The sequence below is a fragment of the Peromyscus eremicus genome, chromosome 5 (genome assembly GCF_949786415.1).
Source record: "Peromyscus eremicus chromosome 5, PerEre_H2_v1, whole genome shotgun sequence".
In the NCBI taxonomy this organism is placed as follows: Eukaryota; Metazoa; Chordata; class Mammalia; order Rodentia; family Cricetidae; genus Peromyscus; species Peromyscus eremicus.
The window spans coordinates 4,157,310-4,171,715 of NC_081420.1; the positions used below are offsets into that span (position 1 = coordinate 4,157,310).

The 14,406-nt window shown below is 40.9% G+C and overlaps 1 protein-coding gene across 3 annotated transcripts in view; it reads right to left on the bottom strand.

Moving 5' to 3' along the window:
- Naa35 (N-alpha-acetyltransferase 35, NatC auxiliary subunit) overlaps nt 1–14,406 on the bottom strand; it is a 60,790-nt gene that overhangs the window by 26,970 nt on the left and 19,414 nt on the right. For all 3 annotated transcript variants that reach the window (XM_059262780.1, XM_059262781.1, XM_059262782.1), the window contains 5 exons: nt 5,575–5,641; nt 5,444–5,487; nt 4,719–4,769; nt 4,039–4,122; nt 3,392–3,506 (listed from right to left, as the gene is read on the bottom strand). In XM_059262780.1, the coding sequence (XP_059118763.1) occupies nt 3,392–3,506; nt 4,039–4,122; nt 4,719–4,769; nt 5,444–5,487; nt 5,575–5,641 (361 nt within the window). The remainder of the gene's footprint in view (nt 1–3,391; nt 3,507–4,038; nt 4,123–4,718; nt 4,770–5,443; nt 5,488–5,574; nt 5,642–14,406) is intronic.

Sequence of the window (14,406 nt, forward strand, 5' to 3'; positions counted from 1 at the left end):
ATATCCAAAGCTGTGCTCATCAATAAATAAGCCAAACCTAAGAATACAGCTCTAGATGTCAGCGAGACAAAACTAAAGCTTCACAGTTGCACTGTTAGAATCAGAAACAAGACTGACTGACTGCAGTACCCCAAGGAGCACTCTGCTGCTCTCAGATCCATCTCATCTTTGCGGATGCTCCCAGGCCTGGGCTTTCTTCTTCTCCACAATAATATCTCCTGCTTGGCAGCTACTTATATGAATTGTTCTTACAGGAGACCAACGCAACTGCAGATTCTTGGATGAAAACCCTCAGCCCACAAGCTTTCTCTTTACCTGTTCAGTGGATATTTCTACTTGGCATCCCACATCATCTCGAAAGGCAATTTCAAACACTGTCTTTCTCCTAATAGTACCCTCTCTCAGAACTAGGAACTTATCTTTACCATGCTGAAGACAGCAACTGTGTCTCACTTCAGGGCTTCACCTACCTTTCACTTCATCAATTAACTCTTAACTGCTCCTCTTGCTTCTTTCTGACATGATGTATGACTGCCCCTTCACTAAATTAATCCTATGCAGTGTCACCTCAATTTTCTATGGAAACACAACCTGACTTTTACCTATCACAAAGTTTTAAAAAATATTTTATTTATGTATGGATGTGTGACTGCATGAACTTATGTGAACCAAGTACATTCAGGAGCATGGAGGTCAAAAGGCATCAGACCCCCTGGAGCTGGAGTTACAGGCAGTTATGAGCCACCATGTAGGTGCAGGGAATCAAACCCAGATCCTCTGCAAGAGCAGTCAGCACTCTTAACCTCTGAGCATCTCTCCAATCTCCCATCTGTCCCCAAAGTCCTGTTCATTCCCCTTTTGTACAATGCAGTGTCCTAAGAGTGCACTGGAAAGAGTCTGGTGGTTTCCTGAGACTCAACAGAAAAGTCTGCCAGCTCTTTGGCTCTATGAAGGCTGGTGTTTTATTTGTTGTTTTTTTTAAAGTATGTATCAGTGTTTTGTCTGCATATATGCCTGTATGCTATGTGTGTGCATTGACCATGGAGTCCCTAAGAGGGGAGTCAAATTCGCAGGACCAGAATTACGGAGAGTTATGAGGGGCCGTGTGGGTGCTAGGAGACGAACCTGGTCCTCTGGAAGAGCCACCAGTGCTCTTAACTGCTGAGCCATCTCTCCAGTCCTATGAGAGCTGTTTCACAAATCCATCACATGTAGGGAGATTATACACATAACCCCCATTCCCAACTATATTCACTATCTTTACCATTTTATGTGGGAAAAATAAATAGAAAAGTTTTGCTCCCGTTTACAATTAACTTAACAATTATCATTATCCCATATACATTTGCGCTATTTAAAAATAATTTTGGGGGGTGGTGGTGGTGGTGCATGCCTTTAACCCCAGCACTCAGGAGGCAGAGGCAGGCAGAGCTCTTGAGTTTGAGGCTAGCCTGGTCTACAAAGTGAGTTCCTGGATAGCCAGGACTACACAGAGAAACCCTGTCTTGAAAAAACAAAAACAAAACAAAACAACAACAAAAATTTAAGGTGAGAACTGGGGAAATGTAACTCAGTGACAGAGAGCTTGCCTGGCATGCAGGAGGCTCTGAGTTCAATCTCAGCAACACAAACATACCAAACTGGACTTGGGACATGGTGACACACACCTGTAATTCCAGCACTTGCAAGGCTGAGGCAGGAGAAACTGAGAGTACCCTTATTTGCTCTCACAGCAATAAATGTAAGTATGAAATTATCAAGAAATGTTCTTTAGTTCTTTTTTTTTTTTTTAGTTTTCAAGACAGGGTTTCTCTGTGTAGTTTTGCGCCTTTCCTGGATCTCGCTCTGTAGACCAGGCTGGCCTCGAACTCACAAAAATCTGCCTGGCTCTGCCTCCCAAGTGCTGGGATTAAAGGCATGCCCCACCACTGCCTGGCGTTCTTTAGTTCTTAACACATAGACTTTTAGGCCTCATGCAAGCAGGCAACTCAATGAGTAACAGATACTTTCTCATGTCAATCTTCCCTACTGCTATGATAAAGAACACTGAGACAAACAACTGAGGAGATAAGAAAGACTCCTTTGGCTCACAATTACAGGCCAGTCCATCACTGCAGGGAACTCAAGGCAGCAGAAACTGAAGCAGCTGTCATATCCACAGCTGAGAGCAGAGAGAATAAAATGCATGCAAGTTTACTCTCAGCTCCCTTCCTCCACCCTTACATGCTTCAGGACCCAGCCTAGGGACTGGTGCCACCCACAGTGCTGGTGGATACATCCACCTCAGTATAATGAAGAAAATTCCCCAGAAACATGCCCAGAAGCCAGTTTGAACACAGAATCACAAGTAAGCTACTTTAACATGTTACAGTCATTTTTTTATAAACATTTCCCAAACTAGATTATAATGTATTTTAGAGTTGTGGATATTTTACACCTCAATATTATTCTTAAGACTACAAATACTATCCCATGACTTTTAGGGACAATCAGTGTTGCTGTACACTCTAAAATGTTGACCCAGTGGTAAATTTTACAGCAGAGATACATTATTCCTGTTAAAGCTTATTTCACATATAAAGTATGAATGCTACCAACATGTCAAGCACTCTATTCCTACAAGTCTTCAGAGTCTCATGCACAATTCCAGTGTAGTGTAAAGACAGGCACCTGGTGGGGATGTCTTTCTGTACTCTGTGAATATATGTTGTTCCCATTGGTTAATAAATAAGCTTCTTTGGCCTATGGCAAGGCAGCTTAGAGGCAGGCTGGAAATCCAAGAAGAGAGACAGGAAAGAGAAAGGCAGAGTCTAGAAAGAGATGCCAGCCTGCTGCCCAAGGAACAACAGGTAAGCCATGGAACACGTGGCAAAACATGATATATAGAAATGGGTTAATTTAAGATATAAGAGCTAGTTAGCAAGAGGCCTGTCACAGATCATACAGTTTGTAAATAATATAAGCCTTTGTGTGTTTACTTAGGTCCGAGTGCCTGAGAAATTTACGGCTAAAGGCACCTGTGAGTACAATGAACCTCAGAACACTAGGCCTACCTTGTGGAGTGAGGTAGACTACATTAACAACTTTAATGGGTTTCTCAAGGAAGTAAAGAAAGGAGATGATGAAAAACGAATATACTGCTGGCATCATAGCACAAACAAAAGACAGGGTACACATAGAGTCCAACAGTAGGATACAAGATATGGCCAAGTTCTAGCAACTGTTTTCAACATAGACTAAATCTACAAAAAAGCCCAAAGCACTCTTAAGTATTCAGAGGAAACACCACAAAGTCCAAGCAAACTGACTTAAATGAAAGTCAGAGCAAACTGCATTACATGTTGAGATAGGAAATAAGAAAATACAAGTAAGAACAAACATGAAGAATTACCTCCTTTGGTAGTGCCATTCTGAGCCTGGATGCCATGATGCAGTGAAGTGTGGATGGCAGAAAGAAGGTCTGCTGCTTGGACCATTAGTTTCTGAGCCTCTGCAACAGCACTGGTCTAAGAAAAAAAAAAAAAAAAATCACCAAAACCACACCCTTTAACTGACAGAAGAGGAGGTCCTACAACAGTCCTAAGAGCCTACGCATACCATAGTAACATGGATCCTCACAAAGTAGTCACTTAATGCAGGATGCCCAAATCCTGACAGGATACAAAACATTTTCCCCTCAAATCTGTATCTTATTTGATACATTAAAAAATGAAATGGTAAATATTTTCAGCTTATGGCACTAAGTTTACTTTTTAAAACAAAAGATCAGAAATACAGTCAACTGTAAAAACGGAAAAAATTTCAATACTATATAGTCATTCACAAATATGGGGTGGAGGGAATCCAGGAAAAAAAGAATTACCTCAAACAGTATTTATCTATCCATAAGAAATCTCAGTACATTATAGAAAGAACTGTAAAGCAACAATCACTTTTCACAAAAGTATTACTATGACTGTGGGAAACTACACCAACCGCAGAGAACTGTGAGGACAGGGAGACACTGTCCAAAACCGCTCCAATCACAGTAGTTCTCACCTCTTTCTTAGTAAAGGCTATGAGCACTGTCAGCAGCACACGGGTGAACTTCACTCTGCTGAATGCTGCCAAGCACTGCTGGTGCTGGAAGACAGAAGTGTGGTGAGAAGAAGGGCCTGCAGAGGCACACCCGCAGAGGAACTACATCTTAACACTTCAATTCCTACATTTTTGTGCCAATAACTCCCTACAATAAAGAAGCCTCTACATGGCTTTTTAAATGCCTACAAAACAAGCCACCAAAAACTAGTCAACAAAGAAACAGGGAAGAAACTATACTGTACTCATCAGCAACAGGACTGACTCTAATCCAAAGTCAGAGCTAGATGATGATCTCAAAAATATAAAGTTAGCAGTTATAAAAGGGTTGAAAGGTTCAGCAACTTTTGATGATATGGAAATTCTTGATTTTGCTAAGGTTTTAAACAACATCTATAAGTGATCTTTTTTTCTAGTTTCTGCTTCCCAAGAATTCTGAAGAATTTTGAAATCAGATATTCAAAAGAGATGTATTACTATTCTATACATAAAAATATAAGAAGAATTAATAAGTCCCTTGCAATGTCCAGTTAAAGAAATACCATAAAAGGGGCTTCCATAAATTACAAAGCAGTTCAAAGGACTACAGCATTAAAGGATGGGCTTCTCTGACATTATCTACAGAAAATAAGGGCAATTACTTCCAGTTCAACTTCTGGATCTCTCTCTTCTCCTTGTCGACTTCGAGTACTCTAAAATTAAAAAAAAAAAAAAAAAAAAAAAAAAAGGAAATTAAGACAACACAAATCTAGAGAATTAAAGAAGTAAGTTAATTTACTGAGCATATACAAAAACCTATGTTCAGGAAAAGAATATCTGAAAGAAAGAAAAAAGCCTGTGTTCAGTACTTTCCTTTTTCCTATGAATGTATCTGTATATAAATTAGAAAGATCTTGAGAAGCAGATATTAAAACAACAAAAGTAAAACAAAATAACAGAAGCAAAGTATATGTCTCACAATGACTAATTATTAAAGTCCCAGCACTTGGGAGGCAGAGGCAGAGGGATCTCTAAGTTTGAGGCCAGCCTGGTCTACAGAGTAAATTCCAGGACAGCCAGGGCTACACACACAGAGAAACCCTGTCTCAAAAAAATAAAAATAAAAAATTTTCTGATGCATTCAAAACCAACTCACAATAAAAATCACCATCACTATTAAAAATCCTACCATCTTTTAAAAGGGCCTGGCTGAGCCTGATGGGTGCATCCTTTCACCCTAGCACCAAGGAAGCAAAGGCAAACAGGGTGAAGTGAGTTCAAGCCCAGCCTGGTCTACATAGTGACTTCCAGGCCATGCAGAGCTACACAGTCAAAGCTTGTTTCACAAAACAAAACAAGCCCTAAACTAGAGAAAAGGAAAACACACCTTTACTCTCCTTTGCATATCATCTTCCACATCTTTTAGCATTCCTACAATGAGAAACAGTAAGTTTTAAAACAAATCAAAATGTAAACTTACAAATTATTGTTGTGAATTATCCTTGTGAATGGTTATACCTGTAACTCGAAGATCTGTCACACTGTTGGCCATTTTAAATCCGTATGTCATCGACTGGAAATCTTCCTATACAAAAAAGGAGTAATTATGCTCTTGGATAGCAACAACCATATTTCTCTAACAAAATGACTAGTTACTTAGAAAGAAACAATGTCATCCAGTATGTCTCAATATTGTCGTTATATAGCTAGGCCTTCCTTGTAGACATACAATTAGACACCTTGACATTAATGCTGTTATCTGTCCTTGGCTTTAGCTGCTTGTTAATGGTCTAGAGCCTAAGCATTCTCAAGTAGCATTACTCAAAGAAAACAGCAAAAGTACATTTTATTGCCCGTGATTTAAAACAAAACAAAACAAAATAAAACAAAATAAAAAACAAACCAACAAGTCGGGCAGTGGTAGCACATGCCTTTAATCCCAGTACTTGGGAGGCAGAGGCAGGAATCTCTGAGACTGAGGCCAGCCTGGTCTACAGACCCAGTTCCAGGACAACCAGGGCTACACCGAAAAACCCTGTCTTGAAAAACCAAAAGAAAACAAACAAACAAACAAAAAATAAAGCATGGATTTCCAGCCCCACCTCCAAAATTTCACTGCTGAGACAATGAAAAGATTTGTTGGGCTCTCTATGAAGTTGAATTTAACATTATCTGGTAGAGTATTTCCCCTGTATTATAATTTCTACAAATATACAGAATTGTACCCCTGGTAAAACTCTGGGATGCTGAGTAAACACAATGAGCACTGAACTCATGTCGGAGAAGAACAGAACATCATGTAAGAAAAGAGACAAAGCACACAATGTGGAACTGAGTAGTGTGATACACGTGTCTGGGTCTTCTAAAACTCAGGTGTAGGTTCAGAGACAGCTTCTCCCCCAGGTTCAGTGGACACTCTCTCTACCTTTCCTTGGACCTCTACTTCTCAAGCCTTACATATCCAAAAAGAACCTGATGTCCACTTTCCTAGCATTACCAGATGGGCATCATACCTCCACCTCCCGACCCCTGATCCTATGCATAAGGAAACCTGAATGCCTGACCTACAAGTAACCTTCTCATCTCTCTCTCTAGTTTAAGTTACCATCACCTCATTCCTGTTTACCAGACACATCTACCACTTGTCACAATTGTCTCTGTATAATTTTTATTTTTTTTGGTGGTGGTGATAGGGGCAGGGACAACACACTATGTAGTCCTGGCTGGCTTGAAACTCAGAGATCTGCTTGCCTTTGCTTCCTGAGTACTGAGGTGAAAGGTGTGTATCACCGACTATGGACTAGTCTTTGCTGTAATGTATCAACTACCAAATGTCAAAGGAACGTCTACAGAAGTCAGAATATGCCACTTGCTCATATAAAAACCCTTATATGGTTTCATACCTCACAGTAACCTTTGTACATGCTGACAGCACTCCCAAAGCACATCTTTAAGAATATCTTCAAGGGCCATCCCTAACTATATTCCAGCCCATAGTGTCAGTTCTCAACAGGCAGCTTTTCTCTTGCATCCTCTCTTAACACACTTGCATATCCCCCTAGCCCATGTTACTTTTCTTCACAGAGCTTATCATCACATGACATTACATATGTACTTATTTACTTATACATTACCTACTTTGTCCAAAAGAATATAATCATAACACTAGGGCTTTGTAGCGATATATTGTGTACCCTAATAAACTTGCCTGGGGATCAAAGAACAGAGCCAGCCACTAGATTAGACATAGAGGCCAGACAGTGGTGGCACACACCCTTAATCCTATCACTCCAGAGGTAGAGATCTGTCTGGATCTCTGTGAGTTCAAGGCCACACTCGAAACAGAGCCAAGCAGTGGTGGCACACACCTTTAATCCCAGTACTGGGAAGCACACACGCCTTCAATCCCAGGAAGTGACATGGCTGGGCAGAGAAAGGTATATAAGGTGTGAGGAGACAGGAACTAAAGCAGTTCAGCTGAGATCCTTTCAGGTGAGGACTCAGGCTTTCAGTCTGAGGAAATAGAATTGGCTGATGAGTTGGCGAGGTGAGGTTGGCTGTGGTTGCTCTGCTTCTCTGATCTTTCAGCTTTCACTCTGACATCTGGCTCCAGGTTTTTTATTAAAAGACCATCTAAGATTCGAACAACAGGGCTCTGTTTAATTCACTGCTTCATCTTCAGGGCTTAGCACACCACAGGGTTTGGCATAAAAGGACTCATAGTTCAGTATGTGTTGATGAATGACTTTGTAAACTTAACACAAAGCTAGATGGATATGGGTGGCAAGAGGGAATCTTAATGGAGAAAGTGCCTCCGTAAGATTGGCCTCCATAAGAGGGCAAGTCTGTGTGTTTTCTTGGTTAAAGAATGATGTAGGAGGGCCCAGGCCCCGTGTGTGGTGTCATCTTGGACAGGTGGTCCCATGTTGCCTAAGAAAGTAGGTTGAGCAAGTCAGTAGTAGCATTCCTCCATGCCTTCTGCTTTAGTTCCTGTTTCCAGGTCCTGCCTTCTTTGGCTAGTTTATTGTATACACACTGGACTTACTTGGGCAGAGGGACTGTCAATTAAGAAAACGTCCCCACAAGATTTGCCTATAGGCAAGTGTGTAGTACATTTTCTCAATTAGTGATTGATATGGGAAGGTCCAGCACACTGTGGGCAGTGCCACCCCAGGGCAGGTGGTGGATCTAGGGTATAAGATAGCAGGCTGAACATGCCAGGAGAAGCAAACCAGTAAGCAGCACACCCTAAGGCCTCTGCATCAGCTCCTGCCTCCAAGTTCCTGCCCTAAGTTCTCACTGAAATAAACTCTTTCCTCCCAAGTAGCTTTTGTTCAGGTTTTTTTTTTTTTTTTTTTTAAATCACCATAGAAACCCTAACTAAAACTGACTTACTCCATAGCAGGAGTCAAAATACAAAAGTCAAATTACTAAATACATAGGGGAATAGTGTACGTAAACTGTGCAAAATCAAAGAACATTTGCTTTATTTAGAAAGAGCTAGTTACTGTTTATTCCATGGTGGCCATGAATGAAGAGAGCTGTGTAGTCAAAAGAAAAGTCTAGGTTTTAAATTTACTATCTATCAAATCTTCCTTAAAAGACCAGTAGGTCAACTGTTAGAAGACAAACAACCTATTAGGTTTTAGCCAAAGAACATAAGGAAGGCTTTTTTCTAGGGGAACTTGGTAGGCTCTAACTGAACATTGACAGGCTGTCTAACATGTATCATTCACAAGAACTGAGTTGGAGTAACCTAGGGAAGACACAAAAACAAACTGCTGTCACTAAAATATTTGTTCTGAAACCTTTGTGGAACTATGGACAAAAATCACAGTCAACCCAGAAAGGCCAGATACTGACTGCACCCACTATCCAGGCAGGGACTGAAGGCAGCCTGAGTCAGGGCTGTAACAGAAGAAACAGGATCTGTTCCACAAGTAGTTTTACATGGCTATGACAGAAACTATAAAATAAGGAGCTGTGGAATAATCCTTTTGTACACTGTGAAGATAATATGCTGCTCTTACTGGATTAATAAAGAGCCAACTGGCTAATAGCTAGGCAGAAAGAGATTAGGTTAAAGAGCCAGATTCAGAGAATGTGGGGAAGAAGGGCAGAGCTGATAGCCAGACGCAGGAGGAGGGCATTTAGAAAATGGGGTAACAAGTCATGATCCATACGACAGAAAGTAAATTAATAGAAACGGGTTAAGTTGTAAAATCTAGTTAGTAACAAGCCTAAGCTATTGGCCAACCATTTATAAATTAATAATAAGTCTGTGTGGTTATTTGGGAGCTGACTGGTAGGACAGAAAAGTCTGCCAACAAATGGCGCCCAATGTCCAGCACCCACATCCACATACAACCTGAGAAAGCTTTAAAAAATGTTCTGAACACACAAAAAGCAAGCCAAACATGGCTTCCTAGTCTCATGTCTCTCATGCCTGTAGTGGTACAGAGACACATCTCAGAGCAACTACCTGAGTGATTGAGCCGCCAGGATGCCATGAGCTAAGCCATGGAGCAGGTTTAAAGTTTTGCTCATGAAGCTGGGCATTGGTGGTACATGCCTTTTAATACCAGCACTTGGGAGGCAGAGGCAAGCGGATCTCTGTGAGTTCCAGGCCAGCCTGAGCTACAGAGTGAGTTCCAGGAAAGGCGCAAAGCTACACAGAGAAACTGTCTTGGAAAAAAGGAAAAAAAAAAGTTTTGCTCATGAACACAGAAAAGGTTACAGATACACAGCAAAGCATGTTCAACAGAAAAAAACAAAAACAACAACAAAAAAACCCTTTCAACAGGTTTCAGTGTTTAAAAATCTGCTTAGGCTTAAAGAAAAGAGAAAGTATACAGACAGTAATTAAAAATTAAGTAGTTTAAAAATAATGAAGTCTTTAAAGAGAGAAGTAAACTAATATTAAAAAAAAAAGAAAAAGCCATGCAGAGATGGGAAATACAAAGGAAGTCTGTATGTTGTATGTTACTATGTTATGAATTTTTTGACTGCTGATAAGCAAAAGACAGCTGCTAAGAGACATGGGATTAAAAGGACTGCTAAAATAAACCAGCCTAGCTATTTTGAAAATGCCTTAACTTTAAAACGGAAGTCAAAAAATATATTTGTCAAATGGAAGTCAAAAATACTTTGGAGGAGAGGTTTTGCTTTTATTTCCACAGGAAATGAGAGGCTGTGGATTTGTTCCAGGTTGATATGAATGAGGTTTCATCATGGGAGATCTCCTGAATCATGACAGGTTACAAAGGTTACAGCTGCTCTTCCCAGGACTTGGTCATTATCTCAATTTTCTCAGGGACCCCTAAAGATGCCTTCGCCCCCAGACAACAGGAAGCAGTCTAGAAAAAAACAACACCCACATTCCCAAGAGATAGGATGGATAGATGGTCTTTGGTTATTTGTTGGGTTATAGATATTTGTTATCACTTAGGGTAATATAGGAATATAGCATAAAAGAACAACTATTAATCTCAGATATTTTGCATTGGTATGGATTTTGGTTTACTTATATAAATTTAAAGTTATTTTTGTTATACTGTATGTATATTTCTACTCTTATTTGGGGTATTGTGCTTATGCAGCTCATTTAAAACTATAATCTATAATTAAGAAATGCAGGTTAGTAGTCATCTATAATCAAACTTGTAGTCATATTAAGTATGTATTCAAGATTAAACAAATATATTTTTAATAGATAGATAGATAGTCTTCAAACACTTCAAAGACCTACAGAATATGGCATTTAATACGTTTAATAACCTGAGGCTTTTAATGAGAGGGAGACAAGTCTGCTCCTGGCAGCACCAATTTACTTCAAAAGAAGATGATAGGCATCAAAGAACCTCTGTTTGGAGTTTGCTTTCTTTATGGCAAAAGCTAACCATTTGAGTAAGAAAACTGCCCTTGCTTCGACTGCTGACAGCATACTGTCCAAACTGGACCAGCAGGACACAAAAGAAAGTGACTACCAAACTTTGCCCAGACAAGGTAGGACAGTCCTTCAGAATTCTCTGCTTCACAGAAATGTGTCAGATACTCTAGGCCTGTAGGCCAAAGATGGATGCCACAACACTGCAGAGGATCTTTGGGTGATTGTCCAGGAAGCCAGATGTCCCTGTCCTTATATAAGATTACATCCTTCTGGGGTCTTTAATGAAGTTAAAGACTAAATAGTTAGTCTTACAATTTTCCTGAGCTAACTGTAGGAAGAGGTTAGATGGGAAAGCCAGACTGAAAGACTGCTGCGAAGAAGGGCAGAGTTGCTAGCTTGTGTAGAAAATGAGGAAACAAGCCATGAGCTATGTGACAGCACATAAATTAATAAAAATGGGTTAATTTAAGTTGTAAGAGCTAGTTAGTAACAAGTTAAGCTGTCAGCCAACCATTTATAGTTAATAGTAAGTCTCTCTGTGGTATTTGGGAACTGGCTGGTGAGACAGAAAAGGCCACCTACAACAAGGTATTAATTATATTTAGTCTTTTGGTCTCTTTGCTTCTCCTTTGGTCTCTTTCCTCAGTCTCTCCCTCTTTGTGGTCTCTGTGGCCTCTGAGGTCTTTGATCACCATGATGATAGTTTCACTGGAAGAAAGGCTCAGTCTGACTGGAGTGGATTCAATTGAAGAAAAGGAAACAGAGAAAAGGGGTATAGATGCCACCCTAACAACCTGATGGTAAAAACCCTCAGATTTCCGGAGCTCAGCCTGGTGCCTGGCCGTGGATCTCTGGATCTGCCTCCATCAGTCACTGGACAAAGGCTCTATGATGGTGGTTAAAGTATTCACTAGACTGGTCACCAGAGTAGACCAGTCCAGGCACCCTCTAGACCACTGCCAGCACTCCCAGGTGGGGTCATCCTTGTGGATTCCTGAGAGCCTCCCCGGCACCCTGCCTCTTCCTATTCCCATGATGTCCTCATCTATCATGGCTGCAGGAATCCAACCGATGAGAGAGGAGGGATTCAGCAGGTGAGGGATGTCGAGATCATGATGGGAGGACATGCAGAGATGACCGGCCACACTGGTGGAAGCCCATGAACTGTAGACTAGTGGCTGTGGAGCCCCCATGGGACTGGACTAGGCCCTCTGGATATAGAAGACGGTTGTTTGGCTCAAACTGTTTGGGGGGCACCCAGACAGGGGGATCGGGATCTGTCCCTGGTGCATGGGCAGGCTTTTAGGAGCCCAGTGCCGGCGGTGTGACGCCTTGAGCAGCTTTGGTGCAGCGGGGAGGGGCTTGGACCTGCCTAGGCTCAGTGTGCCGGGCTCTGCTAACTCCCCATGGGAGACCTTGTTTGGGGGGTGTGGGGATGTGGGGTGGCTTGGGAGGGAGGGCTGGGGGGTGAGAGGAGGGAGGAGATGGGATCTGTGGGTGGTATGTAGAGTGAGTAGAAAATTTCTTAGTAAAGAAAAATGAAAACAAACAAACAAAAAACCCACAGATTTGGACAGAAGATGAAGAACAACGTTATGAGGTACAGCATAAAGCACATCTGTGTGCTAATGTATGAGTGGAGCTGCTAGAGTATCATCTTTGAATAGGTCTAGGTTTAGGGTCAGCATACATTCACGAGAGCACATTCAGGAGCAGAAAAGGTCCATACAACCTTGGAGCATTCAGTCAGTCCTAAATAGGGTATCTTCCTGGATGAAGATGAAAGAACTTTGTTCTAGAAGACATAAATCATCTATGCAGGCAGGCATAGAGAGAGGCTTTCACCAACAACACTAACCATTAACATGATGACATGTCTAACAGATGTTTACTATCAAGCAAAATCTTAGCTTCTAAAGAGAAAATGTGGATCTCATGTAAAAAGCAGACTGCAAGTCTGGAATTAGAAAACAGCATGGCTTGACCTACACTGTCTAACCTCACACTCCATCACAGTCCAATGATCAGGCACATGTGAAGGGAATAATTCGTACCATGAAAAGTCTCAAAAGTTTCTTCCCTGAAAGAAACCAGAGATGCTCCCCTAAGCCAAGCAATAAACTAAGAACAATATGAGCATGAGCTCTAGATGATAAAGGCATAACAAAAAGAAGAGCAAACAGAATCCTGGAGAGAGGAGGAGAATGAGTAAGGAGAAGAAGCAGTGTGACAGCTGTGTAGTCACCCAGAAAGCAACCAATGTTACAGGAAGAAAAAAAATTAACATCTCATTCAAAAATATGTACATAACTGACTGATTATCTGATTATTACAAAGCAGTAACAGAAGAGGGAAGATCAGGGATTCCTTAGAAAATTAAGCAAAAGAAAAAAAAGTCATTACCTGAGGTGGTTTAAATGAAAATGGCCCCCAAAGACTCAGGAAGTGGCACTATTAGAAGGTGTGGCCTTGTTGGAGGAAGTGTTGTCATAAGGGGTGCGCTTTGAGGTTTGAGATGCTCAAGGCAGGCCCAGTGTCACTATTCTCTTCCCACTGTCTGCTGATCCAGATGTAGAACTCTCAGCTACCTCTCCAGCACCATGTCTACTTGCATGCCACCATGCTTCCCTCCATGATAACAATGGACTAAACCTCTGAACCCTAAGCCAGCTCCAATTAAATATTTTCCTTTATAAGAGTTGTCATGGTCATGGTGTCTCTTTACAGCAATAGAACCGTAACTAAGACATCCCCTTAGCAAACAAACCTTTGCAAGAAAAGGAAGTATAGGATGTACATGGACTTACCTCCCATTAATACTGACACATCTATAACTATGTCAGCACTCAATGGTGACCTCCCCCCAAAATAAATTACTATCCGAGGCAATAGAATAATACATCCATAGTATCAATGCTAAAACTGTGAAATTCTTAAACCTAGAGATCAAAATACTGCTGTAAGAAAAAAAGCTTTTAAAACTATTGTTAAAGAATGGTAACAAAGAGCAAAGGACCACTCTTTAACTCTAATGACCTATGTAACTTTTATAAATATGCACAAGTATTACTACTTCTGTTAAATGTATTTTTGAAACAGCAAGACTATGACCAGGTTAAGTTTTTTTAGGAACACAGTTTATGGTAATGTAAAGAATGAACTAAGGGAAAAGATTCCCAGGAGCCAGCTTAAGAGCTCATTAGTACAGGAGCTAAACAAAGCAGAAAATTATCAAAAAGAAAAATGAGCATCCAAAACCAAAATATTTAACAAATAATGTCTCTGTGTATGCATGCATGCAGTGCCCACTGGTGGTATGAGCACCTGATGTGGGTGTTGGGGAACAGTGCAGTCTTACTCCTGAATTCTTGCTGTGGATATCGCTCTGTATGCTGTAAATGTGTTGCTCTGATTTGGTTGATAAATAAAATGCTGATTGGCCAGTAGCCAGGCAGGAAGTA